A 17,970-nucleotide genomic window follows, 5' to 3' on the forward strand; every position below is an offset into this window, starting at 1 on the left:
TTGTAGCCAGTGCGGTTTGCAGAAAACAAAAACAGCATTTATCCCAATAATGGTCTTAATTTGGCCGATGAAGGCGGTACGATGAGGAAAATGCTTCTTGAAGAAAATCAAATGTGTTTTCCACATAAATCTGCCAGTGCGTTTTTAAGCAAATGAAGGTAGCTTTTTAGTATCACATCAGTAAGACCTAGGAGCGTGTTCCTAGTACTGGTTCTTGGACTGCTCCTATTCCTGATTCTAGTACTGTTCATAGTATTCAATCTAGTACTGCTGATCTTAGTGCTGACCATGCACATTCAGCTAAAATGCAGGCTGGCATTTTCTTCGACCTGCTTCAACTATTCTCCAAACTAAGACAAATGATGACCAGCACCCTGTGCCCCCACCAAAGCTGTCCTCTCTGGATCTAATTTAGACAGCTATTAAAAACAAGCTTTCACAAAAAACAAAACTATCTATCTTTTTAAAGAAGATTTTGACATACAGTAAGTCTAGGGACCATTTTTGGGGCATTTTTTATTAGGCTCTACAACTTTAGTTTCAGAAACCAAAATCAAACTAAAGTGCAGATTTTCAACTTTTAGTAAAGAGTATTTTTTTTGGTTTGATTTTTTATTTTAGTTTCACTGTGTGGAATTGACAGCATTTTTATACATAGTCCCCCCATTTCAGAGGACCATAATCTGTGTATGTTTTTGGGTTGTAATCACAATAACTCTCCTGAGGTTGGGTTGCAGATATATAAAAGCCATATTGTGTGTATGTTTGTTGTTGCAGCCACTGACTTCTCATGTGGTTTCAGATTTTCATGTACCATATCATGTCAATGTTTTTGTGTTGTTAGCACTGCCTGCTCCCTGTGTTGTATCAGATTTGACATTGACCATATTGTGTTTATGTTCTTGTGTTTTAATCATTGAATCTCCTGAAGTTTGGTTTCAGAGTTACATGGACCGTAATGTGTGTATGTCTCCGTGCTGTGACCGCTGACTCTCCTGCCGTTTGGTTCAGATTTACATCGGCCACATTGTGAAGTACGGAGCAGCCGATGAAGACGGGCGTCTTCGGTCGGGGGACGAGCTGATCTGCGTGGACGGCACGGCCGTGGTGGGGAAGTCACACCAGCTGGTGGTCCAGCTGATGCAGCAGGCTGCCAAACAGGGCCATGTCAACCTCACCGTGCGCCGCAAGACCGGATATGGAGGTGAGCTCAACTGCACAGTTAAAGCGCACAGCCTACACTAGAGAGGATATGGACGTAAGCTCAGCTGCACAGTTAAAGCGCACAGCCTACACTAGAGAGGATATGGACGTAAGCTCAGCTGCACAGTTAAAGCGCACAGTCTATACTAGAGAGGATAAGACAGCTGCACAGTTAAAGCACACAGCCTACACTAGAGAGGATATGACTGAGCTGCACAGTTAAAGCACACAGCCTACACTAGAGAGGATATGACTGAGCTGCACAGTTAAAGCACACAGTCTATACTAGAGAGGATATGGCAGTACGCTCAGCTGCACAGTTAAAGCACACAGCCTACACTAGAGAGGATATGACTCAGCTGCACAGTTAAAGCACACAGTCTACACTAGAGAGGATATGGCAGTAAGCTCAGCTGCACAGTTAAAACATTAGCATTTCACAACTGTCAAAAAAAGTTTAAAAAAGACACATTAAGTTGGTTGTATCTTCATACAGTTTTTAAATCTTTGACCGTAACCATCAACAGCATGTTCACATATTTTCAAACGCAAATACATAACCGCTAAAAATAATTTAATTAGCTGGATTAGCTTGGTCTGATATATGTATAAGCACCGACTGCACCCACAGGCTGCAAGGGTATCCTAAGTACCTATGTGTTCTCTGAATTGTAGTTTATAGAGCTGTCAGAAAGCTGAATCCAAGTTAGGTGGTTTGAACAAAAACCAGCACACAGATGGACTGGGGTTATGGTCCCCTGCCTTTGTGGATTGCACTAAATTCATCAACTGAAGATAAGGCTGACTGTTCTGTCTGACTGAAAAACACTACCTGACAATGCAATTGCCTTAAAAGCTCTTCTATCAGGAATAATACCACATAATCTTCCCCTTGGGATTGTGTAGAAAGTAGCATGTGTTTTGTAACAATAATGTTTAGAATGAATAAACCAGAACCCCATGGGGTTTTAGCTGTATTGCTTGTCAGAGGCCTTTCTTGTGATTTTTAATGTAGCAGAGAAGTATTACGTGTGTGGCAGTACTGTTCTCATCTGTTGTCATTGCTGTTTCACTATCGAACTGAAAGGTTGCCAAATTTTTTGTCACATTTGGCTGCTTGGGCACGTTTGACACATAATGCATAGTGCAATTTCAGATGCTAAAAATGTGTTTATTCAACTTATGGTATGACTGCTTTATAACTCTTACATGGCTGTAAGATAATCAATTTGCTAGTAGCTATAGTATTCTCTCATTGTCTGTTATCTATCAGTTATCTATTGGGTAGGCTATGTTGCAGCAACATAATGAGTGCATTTGTTACAATATATCATGTTACAATGTATTGATATTTGAACCAGACCAGTTTCCGATGAAGGATAATTAATTCTATTTTGTGTAATTTGAGTATTTACTGCATTTAGGGCCAAGGGTAACGGTTGGTTCTGTGCTCCCCCTCTTCCTCAGTGTCGAAGGGTAACGGTTGGTTCTGTGCTCCTCCTCTTCCTCAGTGTCGAAGGGTAACGGTTGGTTCTGTGCTCCTCCTCTTCCTCAGTGTCGAAGGGTAATGGGGACGTGCCTCCCTCCCCGGCCTCGTCGCACCACAGCAGCACCCAGGCGCCGTCTCTGACGGAGGAGAAGCGCACGCCGCAGGGCAGCCAGAACTCGCTCAACACCGTCAGCTCGGGCAGCGGCAGCACCAGCGGCATCGGCAGCGGGGGCGGGGGGGGCGGGGGGAGCGGGGGCGCCGTGGCGACCGCCGTCCCGCCCATCCAGCCCTACGACGTGGAGATCCGCCGCGGAGAAAACGAGGGCTTCGGCTTCGTCATCGTCTCCTCCGTCTCCCGGCCCGAAGCGGGGACCAACTTCGGTGAGCTCGGCCTTCCGGAACGCTCCGCACCGGTACTGGGTGCAGACCTGGGTCAGATACGCAATTGCTTTGTACTCAACTGCTTTTCTGCGCTCGGTTGATCTTGCCTGGTGTAATTGAGCCGACTAAGTTGAGCAGAATGTAGGGTTTGCACATTTTCGTGGGTTCCAATGCACGAGACTCGCTCAGTAAAGCGTAGAAAGGTATTTGAATCCAATTACGTGTTTGACCCGGGTCTAATTGGGAAGTGTTGTTCATCCACGCAGAATGTGGTCAGTCTTTTCTTGTCAGCAGGTTCTTGTCTTTTCCTTTCAGTCAGCAGTCCGAGTAGATCTTGGAAAATCGCCCTGAAGACTCTTTACCCAACCAGTGGCTTTAATAATTTATGTTTCGGTAGAGTGGACATTTACAAGCGCAAGATTGTATGTGAAATAATTATCATAGAAAATATGAGATAATGTTGTTCATAATCAGTATCATCTTTTTTTATTATCATCCTCTGATGTAAATTATCACATTTTCAGTCTTGGCTAATGGCTGCTAAGCTGTTGTCTGGGAGGGAATTAGGTTGCTACTGGAGATAGTGTTGGTGCACCAGTAGGGGGTACCCTTTCCTACGGACCAAGCTGAAAATCAGTTCCCCTGTGCAGTGCCTGGGACACTGCTGTAGGGGACGTGGGCTAAGTTTGAAATTGCATACTATCTCACTATTTAGGATGTCAAAATAGTATTAGTATGCCCAAAACCATAGCTGTATAAAAGAGTGTCCGGATGAGACACTACATTCGATGAAATATCAAAGTGTGCTAACACTGGATGCTATTCTGGCACAAGTATCCACAGTGCACTGCATTGGGTCATGACCCAAGCAAACAGTAGGGTGGTGTTCAAACCAAAGTGGTGAAAGAGTTGAATAATTTAAACACAAGTATTACCTTTAACTTTGCTTAGTGGAACTTAGTTAAAATCAATGGATATATTTACATTTAAAATCTTTTTTTCTGTTTTCATTACACAAAGTCACATCAACTAGCTTCCGTCATCAATGTGTTTAAAGTGTAGGCGTTCTATGACCAAAAAAATCCATCTTACTTTTTGCTCAGATACTAAAACCACCTTATGTGCACCACATGATAGCATAATGCTTGTATACATGTATAGTGTGTAGTGTTTAAGCCATGTACTTAAACCGAGGCCCTGACTCACGGTAGTCATTGTGAATATGTGATGCTTACAACAGTTACCCAGCTTTTTCAGTCTGAGCACATGGTCTTCCCCAGTTTAATTAGCTTAATAATCCGACCTCGTCTGATGTGTGTTGAGCTTTAATAGTGTAAAATGGCCGCCATGGATCACCCAGGGGATACTATCACCCACACACTGGCCTCTGCCGGAATCATTACAATATTTATGTAATATTTATTTGCCATGACAGTTTGCCATGGAGGAGAGTGTCTGCTAAAAGTTGTAAAAATTGAAAACTGTAAAAGCTGGAGAGGCCAGGAAGCAAAAAAAAAAGAATGGCAAGAACACCCTTGAGACATCTCTCTCTGCCTTCTCTCCGTTCTGTGGAAATGCATAAAAATACGGATAAATAAGAAACAGTCAGTAAGTAAATGAAAGCCCCATCCAGTGATGATGCAGGTGATGTCATAAATATGCATGAAGGGGGAGGTGGCCCCACGCAGGGATGCCGTAAATAACGGGGAACGCAGCGGAACGATGTCAAGCACACAGTCTGAGGATCCGCGCAGCCTGCACCCCTGCTGCCACGGCCAAAAACACTGCAACATGCACCCTGCCACAGAGACAGAATACACCTCCAAAATGAACTACAAACTATAAGCTATAAACTACAGTCAAGATGGTGGAAATGTAGATTGCTTTGTAGATGGAATGGATAAGATGGCAACCTATATGAAACACGATAGTCCAAATCCACTTTCGTTATGTGTTTGAAATACGGCCCGCGTCTGCGTTTTGTGGCGCAGGTGGCAGATGATTGTCAATAGGAAGAGGGTGAGCTTCAGGGGTAACTGTGGTAAAAAAAACAAAAATCCATCTCGCTTGTGTTGTCTCAGGGACTGAAATTCAATTATCTGAACACCCAACCGTGCTGTGCCAAAGAGTTATCGGCCCATTGATTCATGTGCTGAAGAGACGGGAGGAAATTGACGCAGGCCATGTCGAGGAATTGATAGTCTGCACAGCACAAGAAGCTTTGATGAAATGGGCCTCAGTTCTACATCGCGTGATGATTTGAATGTATTTCTAGAAGGATGCTAGATTTTAAAGTACATTTGGTGAAGTTATATTCCCAGTCAACAAAAGCTTCCAGCGGTCATCTTTGGCAGTGTTTTTCAATTAAAAGTAGTAAAGTTGATAGAGTGTAGTTCTGTTGTTCAGCAAGTAATCCTGAACAGCTTCTTTCCTCTCTCCCCCATTTCCTCCTCTTGTTTCTTTTTCTAAATAAATGGCCTCCCTCAATCTCGCGTACACAAACCCCTGGTTCCTGAAGCTGGAAACGCATGCGTAGCCATGCCCCACAAAATCGGTCGAATCATCGAAGGGAGTCCCGCAGACCGCTGTGGAAAACTGAAGGTCGGAGACCGCATTTTGGCCGTCAACAGCTGCTCCATCACCAACAAGTCCCACTCAGACATCGTCAACCTGATCAAGGAGGCCGGGAACACGGTGACGCTAAGGATAATTCCCGGAGACGGTGAGTTCGCCTTCTGCCCTGCTTCCTCAATTTCTCAAGTTATTCATGAGCGTATTTACAGGCCTGGCCTGAACCAGTTGGCTTATCTCAGCACTGGAACATCTCATTCACCTGCATTTGCTTTATTAGAGAATGGCTACAGAAGAAACTAGATACATTTGTATGGTGGACAGAATCAGCAAACTGTCTTAATGTAATAACTGCCAGGAATTCAGTGCAGTGGTTTATATGTGTTGCTTAAATCTGGGATCTTTGCAGTGTTGGGTCTCAGAAAATCTCAGCCTGTCAGAAGATGCTCAACTCACCCTACTGTCTCACCAAACATTCAGTTAAACATCCTTTTACTTCTTGGATTGATGACTAAGCTCATCAGTTCTTCATGTGTTCCTCATTAATATGGCTCAAACTGTCAACTGTATTTTTTTAGTTACAAGTTTACATGCTCTGGCCTTCGTATATATGTTACAGACTACAAGAACATCAACGGACTGCTGTAGCAAAACACATTCCAATCCACTATACTATACATACTATAAATTACTGCTAATACTATTATTATATGCTAATTGCTACTACTACCCATCAGCAGATGCTTCAGGAGTCTTGTTTACATAATGTCATTTTACCTGCTGCAAGCATTGCACATGAATATAGTTCTTAAATTTGGGTTTCAAAATATGCAGTTGACAGGCCGGCACTGTGCACCAAAACATTGTATAGCTGTACAATATTTCAAGCTCATTGGTTGAAAATTTGTTCTAATTACCTCAGCCAGTGGCATTTCAATGTCAGTGTGTTCACAGAGAAGGGGTGGGATAAACAGTGTTGTGGTTTGAGTGTGTTTGTTCCTGCAATTCCTCTCTTGATCATTAGAAGTGAAATTACCTATTGTACCATACCAAAGAAGGAACTACAGGCAATATTGCATGCCACATCTGACACTTTTCCAGTTTCTACTGCATTAGGCTGGGAAGTATCTCTAAAAATGAAATGACAATGTTGGCACTTGAAAATATTACATCAGGTGATTACCTCGTATAATACTAAGACTAGCACTTGAGAACCGGAGTTGAAAAATAGCAAAATGTGCGTTGATCAGTCGTAAAAATTGCCAAAAAGAATTGTGTTGTCAGACTTGTCTGAGAAAAAAATAGCTTCCACCATGAGCGCCAAGCACCACTTATGTCACCTAGGATGTAACAAAGATGAATTAGCTTCGCAGCAATAATTTCTAGGACGATTATTGCTTGTCAAGAAACAAGGTGGTGATGTCCGCCCGCAATCGCTGATGTTTGATTGCATCATCCTATCACCCCGGCCTATACTGCAAAACCATAAGCGGCTAAGACCAGTTTCTTTCGTTTAATTTTTCATTTAGCAATGTAAAATAACTGTCACGAGGGTGATACTCACAGTACTGCTGGAAGAGCCTTTGTTTCTGTGGATGGATTTGCCAGGTAGAGTCAGAAATGATAGAATCATAACAGTATGAGGAATTCCCAGATGGTTTCCAATTGTTTTTTCGCCTTCATTTTTATGGATAACAGTCTGCTGAGCCAGCTTAATCCAGGGCTTGTCATAGATTTCTCACAATGTGCTAAAGTAATGCTTTGCTGGCTTTAAGGACAGCAGTGCATTTAATCTGAAGTGAGGCTTCTAGTTGACAAAGACATTTGCCTCTTGCTTCTCTACTCTTGAAGGCCCAGAGATATTTGTAAATGCATAATTAGGAGAACAAAGAAAAACTTTGCCAACATTACTGTGTGTTAAACCATCTGCTTAATGAGTGCCTCCCAACCCAGTTCCTGGAGATCTACCATCCTGTTGGTTTTCATTTCAACCCTAATTTGGCACACCTTATTGTACTAATTAGTGGCTGAACAAGATTCTATTTCTAGCTGTTGAACAGAGATGCACTCTGTTAGGGTTGGAGTGAAAACCTACAGGATGGTAGATCTCCAGGAACAGGGTTGGGAACCACTGTGCAAACTGTGGCAGTTTGTTTTAAAAATTAGATGATGGCAATGTTTTCTTTCTTTGTCACAGAACAAGTTGACACGGAGAAAGTGCCCCGCTGTAGCCGCGTGCATGTTGTTTGTTATTGAAATAGAATTTCTGTTTTTCCACCGAGCAGCAAACAGCACCAGATCAAAAGGTACAGGCTTGTGAAGACGCTCAGTAAATGAGGAATTAATGAGCCAGGCTTGTGCAAGGATGTACTGGAGGATGAAAAGGGTTCACACAGAAGAACATACAGAATAATATCTAACCGTATCTACCTTATGAAGGAAAATTATTTAATCTACAAGGAGCATATAGAAAGTGTCAAAAACCGATATTGCCTGGTCTTCTCTGTTGATAGAAAACGTTTGAAATAAAGATTCAACTGAATTCACTCATGCGACAGCCATCAGTCGATCTTTATTTTTGATAGTGCCATTTAAAAATAGATTTCACATTACATTATTGGCATTTGGCAGACGCTCTTATCCAGAGTGACGTACAGTTGATTAGACTAAGCAGGAGATAGTACTCCCCTGGAGCAATGCAGGGTTAAGGGCCTTGCTCAAGGGCCCAACGGCTGTGTGGATCTTATTGTCGATACACCGGGATTAGAACCACCAACCTTGCGTGTCCCAGTTATTTACCTTAACCAATACGCTACAGGCCACCCACATGGTTTAGTTAGTGCAATAATACGTTTTAGAGAAAAGAAAGAAAAATAGAAAGAAAAAAAGAAAGAAAAATATCAAGATAAATGAGACATTGTAAAACACACTTTTTTGGCATCTCCAATCCCACCAATTCGCAATCTATGTACAAGCGAGCTCTTCTCCAGCCCTGCTGCTGACTCAGTAAATTGAAGACAATTCGCAGTCATCCTCTGAAACATGCAGCTGTCACCAACTGCTTCTTTTCAACAAAACCAATCTTCTTCCTTTGCATAGGCTTACATTTCTTTTTAGTCACCCCCTGGAGACATTCTGTGCATCAATTCTTATTTTCCTAAATTACATAGCAATTGTTTCGGAATACTGCTGATAAATACCCCTTTATCTAATTTCCATAATACTGTATGTAGTTATCTTACCAAAGGAAAGTCATTTATTTCGGTTTATTGTTCCCCTTTTTGCACCAGAGCCTCTTATTGAGGAGACATAATTACATATGCTGCTTCGTTTGGTTGCCTGGGAAGAACCCTTTGGCTTTGGCTGTGGACCATCACAGTACATCAATGAAACTTAATTAAATGGCAAAATACGCATCATCTTTGTGGGGAAGCTTTTGAGGTGCCGTACGTGTGCATGTGGTGACTCTCCGTCTCTGGACAGGTACATCAGATATCAGGACACTGGCCTTGATGCAGTGGTGTTAAAGAGAAGGAAAAATAAAAATCTCTCTACACCATCACACATTTTTCTCCTTAAATGTGCAATAGGTAATTTCGGTCTTCAAACGATGAAGAGAGGAATAGCAGCAACAAACCCCTTAAAACCACAACACTGTTTATCCCTCCCCCTTCTCTGTAAATACGCTGATGTTGAAATGCAATTGGCTGTGGCAATTACAACCAATTTTCAACCAATGAGCCTGATGTTGAAATGCAATTGAAATGCAAATGAAATTACTGTACAGTTATACAATGTTTTGCTACAGAGTGTCAGGCTGTCAACTGTATATTTTGAAACCCGAATTTAAGGCAGAGGGTGTGTCAACATGTCAGTGAGCCTTTTTCAATGATAGGAAGGGGTTTACAATGGTCTTGTAACAATGTTTTAACTCAGAAATCGTACTTATTGTACCTTTAAAGCAGCCTTTTATAATCCAGCTGTAGCTGAATGTTTCATTTTGAACATCCTTGACACATCTCCTCAAAGCCCTTCCCGAATACACAGTAACCATAATAGAATGTTGGCAGCTGGCAGTGACTGACAGAATTTATTTAGAAGAATAAATATGATCTATAGCTGTTTGAGGAATAATGTCATCATAACATGTCGTCACAACCTGTGCTTTGACCGTGAAATTAGGGCACTGTGTGTTGTTGGTCACACTTTCATCCCTCCAACCGGTGGTCTCTCCGCAGAGTCCTCTAACGCTTCGCTTTTGACCAACGCAGAGAAAATCGCTACCATCACCACCACACACACGGCCCAACAACAGCAGGCTGCTCCTGAACCCAGGTGAGGAGGCCTGGCGGGGTGTTTGTCTCACTCAACTTGGCAGGCAACATGTTGTTTTTATTATTTTGTAAATCAAGCTGTCCATCATTGTGCCTGCCTTCATTGTGGACTGTTGTGCCTGCCTTCCATTTTTTTTTTTTTTGTCTCAATGTTCTAGCTAGGCATGTTTAATCATTTTTCTCTGTTGTGGCTTTATAGAGCCCCCAGCTTGGGGGGGGGGGGGGGGGGGGGGGTTGCAGTTTCCGTTTCTTGAGTAATTGGCCGATGAAACAAAACAAACTGCTGTGTGCGACATGGGAGCCATTTTGTGTTGTAATGGCCGATGTGATCATGACGTAATGGAATCTTGTGAAAGGTTTTTTGATGAAACATTCAGAGCCAATGCACAGCAGTCCTTAGAGGCATGTGATGACATGTATTACACAAGAAAACATGTTTCGTATTGTCGTGATCGTAAGATACAACTTTTGACGTGATAACGATATAATTATTTCATGATCTTGACATAACAACAGTACCACAGCAATAATAATAAATAATCACAATGGCTCAAAAGAAGCATGATCCGTCTGGCTCGTCTTTCACTGAAATAGCTACAGCACACCAATTTCAGTAAACTAGGCAAGAACAAGAACAGCTAATGTCAAGAACAGCTAATGTTAAAGCATGTACAATAATTTCAGTGCATAACTGGCCCATGTCTGATCTGCAGTTCAGTAATGGATGCTGTTGTGTCACTGTGCTGTTGTGTTATTCAATTGTGTAACTGTTGACCCTTTCTGGGACTAATGGAAATAGATTGCAGTGGCTAGGTTGGATCAACTGCAGTTGATTCCCTGTCTATTAAACAAAGGAGCAGGCTTTAACTGCAACAGGTAATCACTTATGGATTTTTAATTTAAAACAAGCCTGTTTCTGCGGGATAAGCAGGTTTGAGCAAGAAACTGTTCGTTTTCATTACCAATTGTTTCATTACCAATCCTTGGCCAGCTTTTTCAATACATGTTAACTTGTTATGGTTGAAAGGTTGCCCATTTTTCATGTTCTTTGCATCTTTTAACCCCCTTTTCTTGACACAAGCTTGAAAATGACATACACAAAATAAAATGGTTACTATTCTTGAACCCTTTTGACTACAGGCATAACCTTGGTGTCTTCTGAAAGGTAACCCTTTGGGGTATAACAAAAACAAAGTTACAGAAGATCAAACACAGTGGAAGTGGAATATTTTTTTCTCACTGAAAGAAATTTCTGTTTTTGAGTTGATGTGGCGGTGCCTGGTGTGCTTAGAGATACAGTAGACCCACAGCCAAAATCCCCTGAGAATACTCAAGAGGCTAGACAGACTAGAGATTCCTTGGAAGTCCTCCAAAAGAAGTTCTCTATTTAGGCATCACAAAATATTTTTTTTGCTGTAAAATGTCAACCTTTTCGGCGATAAAATCTCAATAACAGTTTTTGCCGAAGCGTAACAGTCTCAGCGTTCATATTGAAAATGGTATGGTTTTGTTATGCAGGCAAAAAAATGCTGTGTTATTTCATGCAGCCCTAATAAAATATACATAATTGGAAACGCAATGTCATTAGCTAATATGCTTCTGAGTCGTTACTTCAATACCATACCACTAGCCAGTTCTAGGTGGAGCTGCAGTTATACTGTAGTTTTTGCTCACAGATGGGGATCACGCCTTTACTATGCAACTGGATTACCAATACTAGTCATAAGTTTGTACGTACACTCATGCTGTTTGAGAGAGCCAATACAAAACGTAGATAATCACATTCCTACTGTATCTACAAGTACTTTTGTTGAAGTATGCAACAGCGACACGGAGAACAATGATAATTCCTCCAGAGAAATTTTAAGTAAACAATGGACGTTCTATTGACGTTTCTCCAATTTAGCATGTGCTTTGTCCAGTGAAACAAGGTAGTTTTACAAAAAGCTTAAGGCTGTTTCGCAAAATATAGACTGTAGATTGCAGTCAGACTAATAACAGATAATAACTGAGGATAATAAGGCTTGTTATTTTAGAGTAGCGATTTTGAGATTGGTGGAATTAATTTTTTTGAGACCGGACCGCAATACTCCGTTAATGGAGAATTCATCTGAATGGAACTACATCACTGAAACCAAATGTATGCATTCTTAAATCCAGACAAGACTGTACTGTTGCAAATATTAATATATTTGGTAGCATTCTGTCTGATTGTAATGTTTGAATTACATGTTTGATTTTTCTTACAGGAACAATACAAAACAAAAACAGGATTCGTTTGAGTTTAAGTCTCCACAGCAAGCCCCTCCCCCTGCTCCATCCCAAGCACAGCCCCAGGTAAACAACCACCTGTCATTCCCCCACCTTATCCTCTACCTGTCTGTACACAAGTCTCTCTCATTCCCCCACCTTATCCTCTACCTGTCTGTACACAAGTCTCTCTCATTCCCCCACCTTATCCTCTACCTGTCTGTACATAACAGTCTCTCTCATTCCCCCACCTTATCCTCTACCTGTCTGTACATAACAGTCTCTCTCATTCCCCCACCTTATCCTCTACCTGTCTGTACATAAGCCTCTCTCATCCCCCACCTTATCCTCTACCTGTCTGTACACAAGTCTCTCTCATTCCCCCACCTTATGCTCTACCTGTCTGTACATAACAGTCTCTCTCATTCATATTCTCTTCCTCTCTGTTATTAGCAGTGTATCTCACTCCCCAACTTTATTCTGTGTCTGTAGCATGGGCTTTTCCTTGCTCTGGGATGTGAAGACACAGCCATTATCACTCTAGTCTAAAGCGTTTGTGTATGTATAGATCTGAATATAAAACAGTTTTTTCCAAGAACCAGAGTGCACAGGAAGATGCAACAGCGCCCATTTAAAACAGGAGAGTCTTTTTATTGCTTGGAGTGTCAATGCAGTGTACTTGGAGGATTCTGAATCCTGTTCTCAGCAGCACCCACCGCATAATTAATTATTGATTTGTTTCAGCCTATCGATAACCCGTGACTTTTCCTTGGCATGGCGTAATTTGTTCTGAAGCCCCACCGCTTTCTTGATCCCCTTGGCTGACCACACCTACGGTGGCCTTTCGGTTAATGTTTTCATGCCAATATACGTTTCTGTCTTTGTCTATTTGTTTCTCTGGTAGGATGCAGAGTTCTACTCTGTTGACCTGGAGCGGGACAATAAAGGATTTGGGTTTAGCCTGCGGGGGGGCCGGGAATACAACATGGATCTATACGTCCTGAGGCTGGCGGAGGAGGGGGCCGCTGTCCGAAATGGAAAGATGAGGGTGTGTATCTTTCAGAGGAACCCGCTCTTCTGCGAACACAAAGAGACGCGTGCTAGAGATGAAGGGGGAAAAGACAGGTCCGCTATGCAGACCCATGTCAATACACGACTTCACAACCAAATGGCAGACACAACCTGGATGTTTCCAAACTGAGGTCCAGGCTCAAGTCTTGAACAAAAGGACACAAACTGAGAAGGACACACTTTAAGTCACCACCGCTGTGACTGACGGCTAAGAGTTTGAGAGCGGTGGTCTCTCCGCAGAGTCCTCCAGCGCTTCGCAACACATGGCAACGTGGTAGCTAAAACTTTAGATGCACAATGTAGTTCAGGATTGAAATGTGTAGCCTTGCATATCTTGTCTGAATTATGATAGAACAACAGCACACAAACTATAATTTAGTCATAGTGTAAAACCATCAATAGCAGTTAAGTAATTTTTCACGACAGCACACGTACGTACACTCACCAAGCAATTTATTACGACTACTTATCTAATCAGCCAATTGTGTGGCAGCAGTGATCTAAGTGACTTTGATCGTTATTAGCTAACGTCCCATTTTGTGCGGGATGTACAGTAGGTGCTTTTGTATTGATAGTTGTTTTGTTCCGGCTGTTTTGTAACACAGGTCGGTGATGGAATCCTGGAAATCAACGGGGAAAGCACAAAGAACATGAAGCACGCTCGCGCCATCGAACTGATCAAAAATGGCGGTCGCCGGGTTCGCCTGGTTCTCAAGAGAGGGGACGGCTCAGTGCCTGAGTATGGTGGGTTATCCCCGTTTCTCCTCTTTTGACCCTCATTCAGGGACCCCATTCTCATCTGGAGGGTCTCCTGAAAGCTGAGATTTGGGTTTCCTTTTGTTTTTGTATTCAGTGTGTCTTTTCTTGGAGCAGGGAGAAAGCTCAAGGAGGCTCCTCCAGTTTGGGCATGTTCCTTAAACCAGATGCACGAGTGGAAAATGATTTGAGGTTTCCAAAATTGGAATTTTCTTCTTTTTTTTTCTTTTTTTTTACATTGATCCTCAAAAGGAAGGATATATATTTAATTGTATTTCATGACCTATTAAGTTCTGTTGTTATTACAGTAGTGACTTTGCTAGCTAAGACAGAGTTCCTTGCCTGCTGTAGAATTTATCACAAATCTCAAGAAAAAGATATTTGTGGATATTTGTGATTCTGACAGTATTACTCCAAACAACCAAACAAAACAAACAGCGATTTAATATTTTTGACACCATGGGGCAATGCAATATAGTATTGAGGATTATTTTGTTGATATCTCAGCATTCAGACACATACAGTAGAACCTCAGACATCCGTCTGCCAACCGAACAGGGTATGAAATCAGAAGTTACAAACAAGTAACACCTATTTATTTGAACATTATATGACAGTTATTGCTTGGGCATTATAGTGGTTTATGACTTGAAATGAACTGAACTGAAATAAATATTTAATTTCCTAAAATTGGTTTCATTCCCTATGTGTTCGGTTCTCTGAGGTTCTACTGTATTTGAAAGGAAAACCAAATTAAAAAATACTCATTTAGCCCATGCATCTCTTTCTTCATTTAATAGTAAGATTCCAAAATACCGTATAATTATGTTTATTTCCATTGTTATTAATAATAATAATAATAATAATAATAATAATAATAATGCATGTGCATACAGTACTATCCTGTGTGCTATGACTTGTCTGTGGTGTGTTGTGTGTGGCATGTGTACTGTGTTCTCTATTGACTGTGTAGATCTCTGTGCCTCTCTTATCTTTCATTGTTTTTAGGAGAAGCAGACACTGCAGGACTTTCTGTTACTGTCATTTTTTTCTCATAGATGGTATTTCGTGGAAAACCTGTGAAATCGTTCTCCCATTTTAAGACAAAGAGCAAAAAACAAAAACAAAACTAAGGGTATAATACAGTTTCTCAAGCCTATATTGGGAAAAGCCTGGTTTCTCAAGGATCTAAATCTTCTCTTGTTCTACTTTGTTTTGTTTTTCTCTTTTCCCCCTCTCCTCCTTCTCTGATTGGGCTCTTCGGCCTGCCCGTCAGCGATGATGGCTCCTCCTCTCGCTGCGTGTATGAGAAATGACAAGCTGGGGGAGCCCTGTTTCTACCTAATGGGCCAAAATCAGACCACGGTTTGTAGCCTGGAAAGTCCGTCCCCTCGGTATCTGTGTGGCGTGGCCTGACTCACCCATCACTCATGCTATGCTTCATGCGCACATGAATCCATTCACCCAGAATGCACTGCACCTCCCTTTCTTACTGGCTACTGTCAGAATGGATTCGTGCTGATAGTTCTTCGCATTTGACCCCTGGGGCGCATGCGTCCACTGTTGAAATGTGCAAGGTTTGGTCTGGTTTTGCTTTGGATTTTTCTTTTTTTTTTACCTGTCATTTTTTAATGGTGTTGATTTAGCTTTTTGTTTTTTGTTTTCTTAGACCTATATTGCCTCATTAATATAACCCTCACCCCTCTTCTTCCAGTGTTTTTCTCCTGCTGAGCAGTTGCTAGCATTAGCATTGGATAGATAGTAGCTTCTTAACCTAAAGGCCACTGGTCCTTGGAGCAGGAAGCCATGTCAGTAGTACAGCCTCCATTTTGAATTAGTTCTGGCTTTCATTTACAGGTAGTCATACAATATTACAGGTAAGAAGCCTCTTTTATATGCTAAGGTTTCTTGCCATAAGGTGCACTTTTTGGAAAATACTGTACTTAAGCACAGTAGCAAGTAACTGGTTATATTTGAACCACTTAAACTAGTCAGCAGGCTTTAACAGAAACATATTCCACAGTCTAGCAGCATTAATTGAGAAGGCATGACCACTTTATCATTTTCATCAGAGTACAGCTAATCACAATAAGGGGTGGATTCCTACATAATCTAAATTACCTACTTGAGGATGACAATGTCATCTCTATTTTGTGATCAGACCATGTATCCAGCAAACACAAAAGAACCCCGGGGAACAGTTGTATTTTAGTTCGGTTCTGAGACATTAAGCCTGCTCTCCAAACAGTCTTAGAATACTTTATAGTTCTGAAGCAAGTTATTAAAAATTAACAGAAACATTTTCCAGTCGTGTTTTACTGAGGGATTCATGAGGGATATAAATATAAAAAATGGTGAATGAAAATATTGAAATAGCAGATTTTTATTACATTGCAAACATTCCTCATAAATGTAACACACATGACAATCCACAATTTAAATCATTTTTTAACTTGAACAGTTAAATTGAATGGCTTTAATAATATTAAATAATCATTGTGATTCAAGGAACATCTAAGCAACTGAGAAAATGTACTATATACAACTGGACAAATTATGCAAACATTCTGAAAATCTTTTCCATTTTGTTTTGTTAAGCAAAATTGCAGTGTCCACCAAACACATGATGATAGTAAGACTAAGCAAATAAAAATATGAAATTTAAAATATTAACCTTTTCTGAATTTTAAAAACAAACTGCAGCATTGTTGTATTGGACAATGACTTATTTCACGTAACACATATTTCATACCAATTTGGAAGTTCTCAAGATTGTATTATAAGTGGAATGTATGTAAAATGGAATCTATATAACATATTTGTGATGCCTTCTCTGAACTGATGCCCTCAGGCAGAAAGCTAGGCTCCTGTTCAAGAAAAAACTTAAAAGTTGCTTGTATACGGTTATGATGGATGGAGGATTTATTTAATTGATTCTGCATGATGGAATCTGAATCTATTGTTTTCAATTTGAAAAACAATAGAGTAGAAAGGCACAATCCTTCAGACTGAGTTTACCTTATCTAAGTTTCTAAAGTGTATCTTATGGCATAAAAACCTTTTAGAATGCAGAGATAAGAAGTTGAAAAGAGCTTCAGATTGTGCTAAACATGCATTTCTTTCTCACTCAGTTTCAAATGATCAGTTCTATAACCATCTTGGATACATATGTCAATGCTTCATTGAGTAATTTATTTCTGAAATACTACAGAAACCATGGGCTTTAAATGCTGTATAATACTGTCATTTGATGTGAAATATTCATAACCAAGGAAATGTATGGTACAGTACTACTTGTATATGTACTATTCACCTGGCTCCTTGGTCTGCTATATCATACTTGTTATTCTGAAACATCCTACTGAAATAGAATTTCTCGTCGCATACTGAAGAATCAGTTTTAGTGTTGACTGTGTTGGAGAAATGCACCCATATCAATCAACCTTTTTGGTTTTCATTATATTGTGAACATTCCTCTTGCAAGTGCATGGCAGTGCATGAAGTTCACAGAAAATACCATGTCGGTGCCCCTGCTGAAAAAAACAGCTCAACCTGGGTTTCGAAACTGCTGGTTGCTGGTAATTTTGAGCTGGTCATAGCTGGATTTTACAGCAGGGGCTTAATCTGTAAATAACAAATAGGTTGCCTAATGGCTCAAGCCTTGGCCCTAAGTGCAGGCTAGGGCCAAGTGCCCTTGAGTTTCAGCCATGTCTTTGGCCAGCTATGAACACGGATGGACACCACAGGTCTCATCCCACAACGCCAGTTGTTGCTCTAGTCGGTGTTACTCCTGCAGTACTGTGTGACCTGCAGGGTTTAAAACAGTCTCTGTTTCTTGGGGCTGGTGCGTTGGAGGAGCGACGCACTTCAGCTGCAGTGTTCCTCGTATCCACATGTCTTTGTTGTGCAGTGTCG

The 17,970-nt window shown here is 41.2% G+C and overlaps 1 protein-coding gene across 1 annotated transcript in view; it reads left to right on the forward strand.

Annotated features, from left to right (window-relative positions):
- Nucleotides 1–17,970, forward strand: part of LOC133138709 (membrane-associated guanylate kinase, WW and PDZ domain-containing protein 1-like) — a 65,672-nt gene that overhangs the window by 42,896 nt on the left and 4,806 nt on the right. The window contains exons 14-20 of the mRNA XM_061257679.1: nt 1,012–1,204; nt 2,759–3,073; nt 5,592–5,795; nt 9,883–9,979; nt 12,228–12,315; nt 13,133–13,276; nt 13,905–14,043. Coding sequence (XP_061113663.1) covers nt 1,012–1,204; nt 2,759–3,073; nt 5,592–5,795; nt 9,883–9,979; nt 12,228–12,315; nt 13,133–13,276; nt 13,905–14,043 — 1,180 coding nt within the window. The remainder of the gene's footprint in view (nt 1–1,011; nt 1,205–2,758; nt 3,074–5,591; nt 5,796–9,882; nt 9,980–12,227; nt 12,316–13,132; nt 13,277–13,904; nt 14,044–17,970) is intronic.

This window comes from Conger conger, chromosome 10 (assembly GCF_963514075.1).
Source record: "Conger conger chromosome 10, fConCon1.1, whole genome shotgun sequence".
NCBI classification, from domain to species: domain Eukaryota; kingdom Metazoa; phylum Chordata; class Actinopteri; order Anguilliformes; family Congridae; genus Conger; species Conger conger.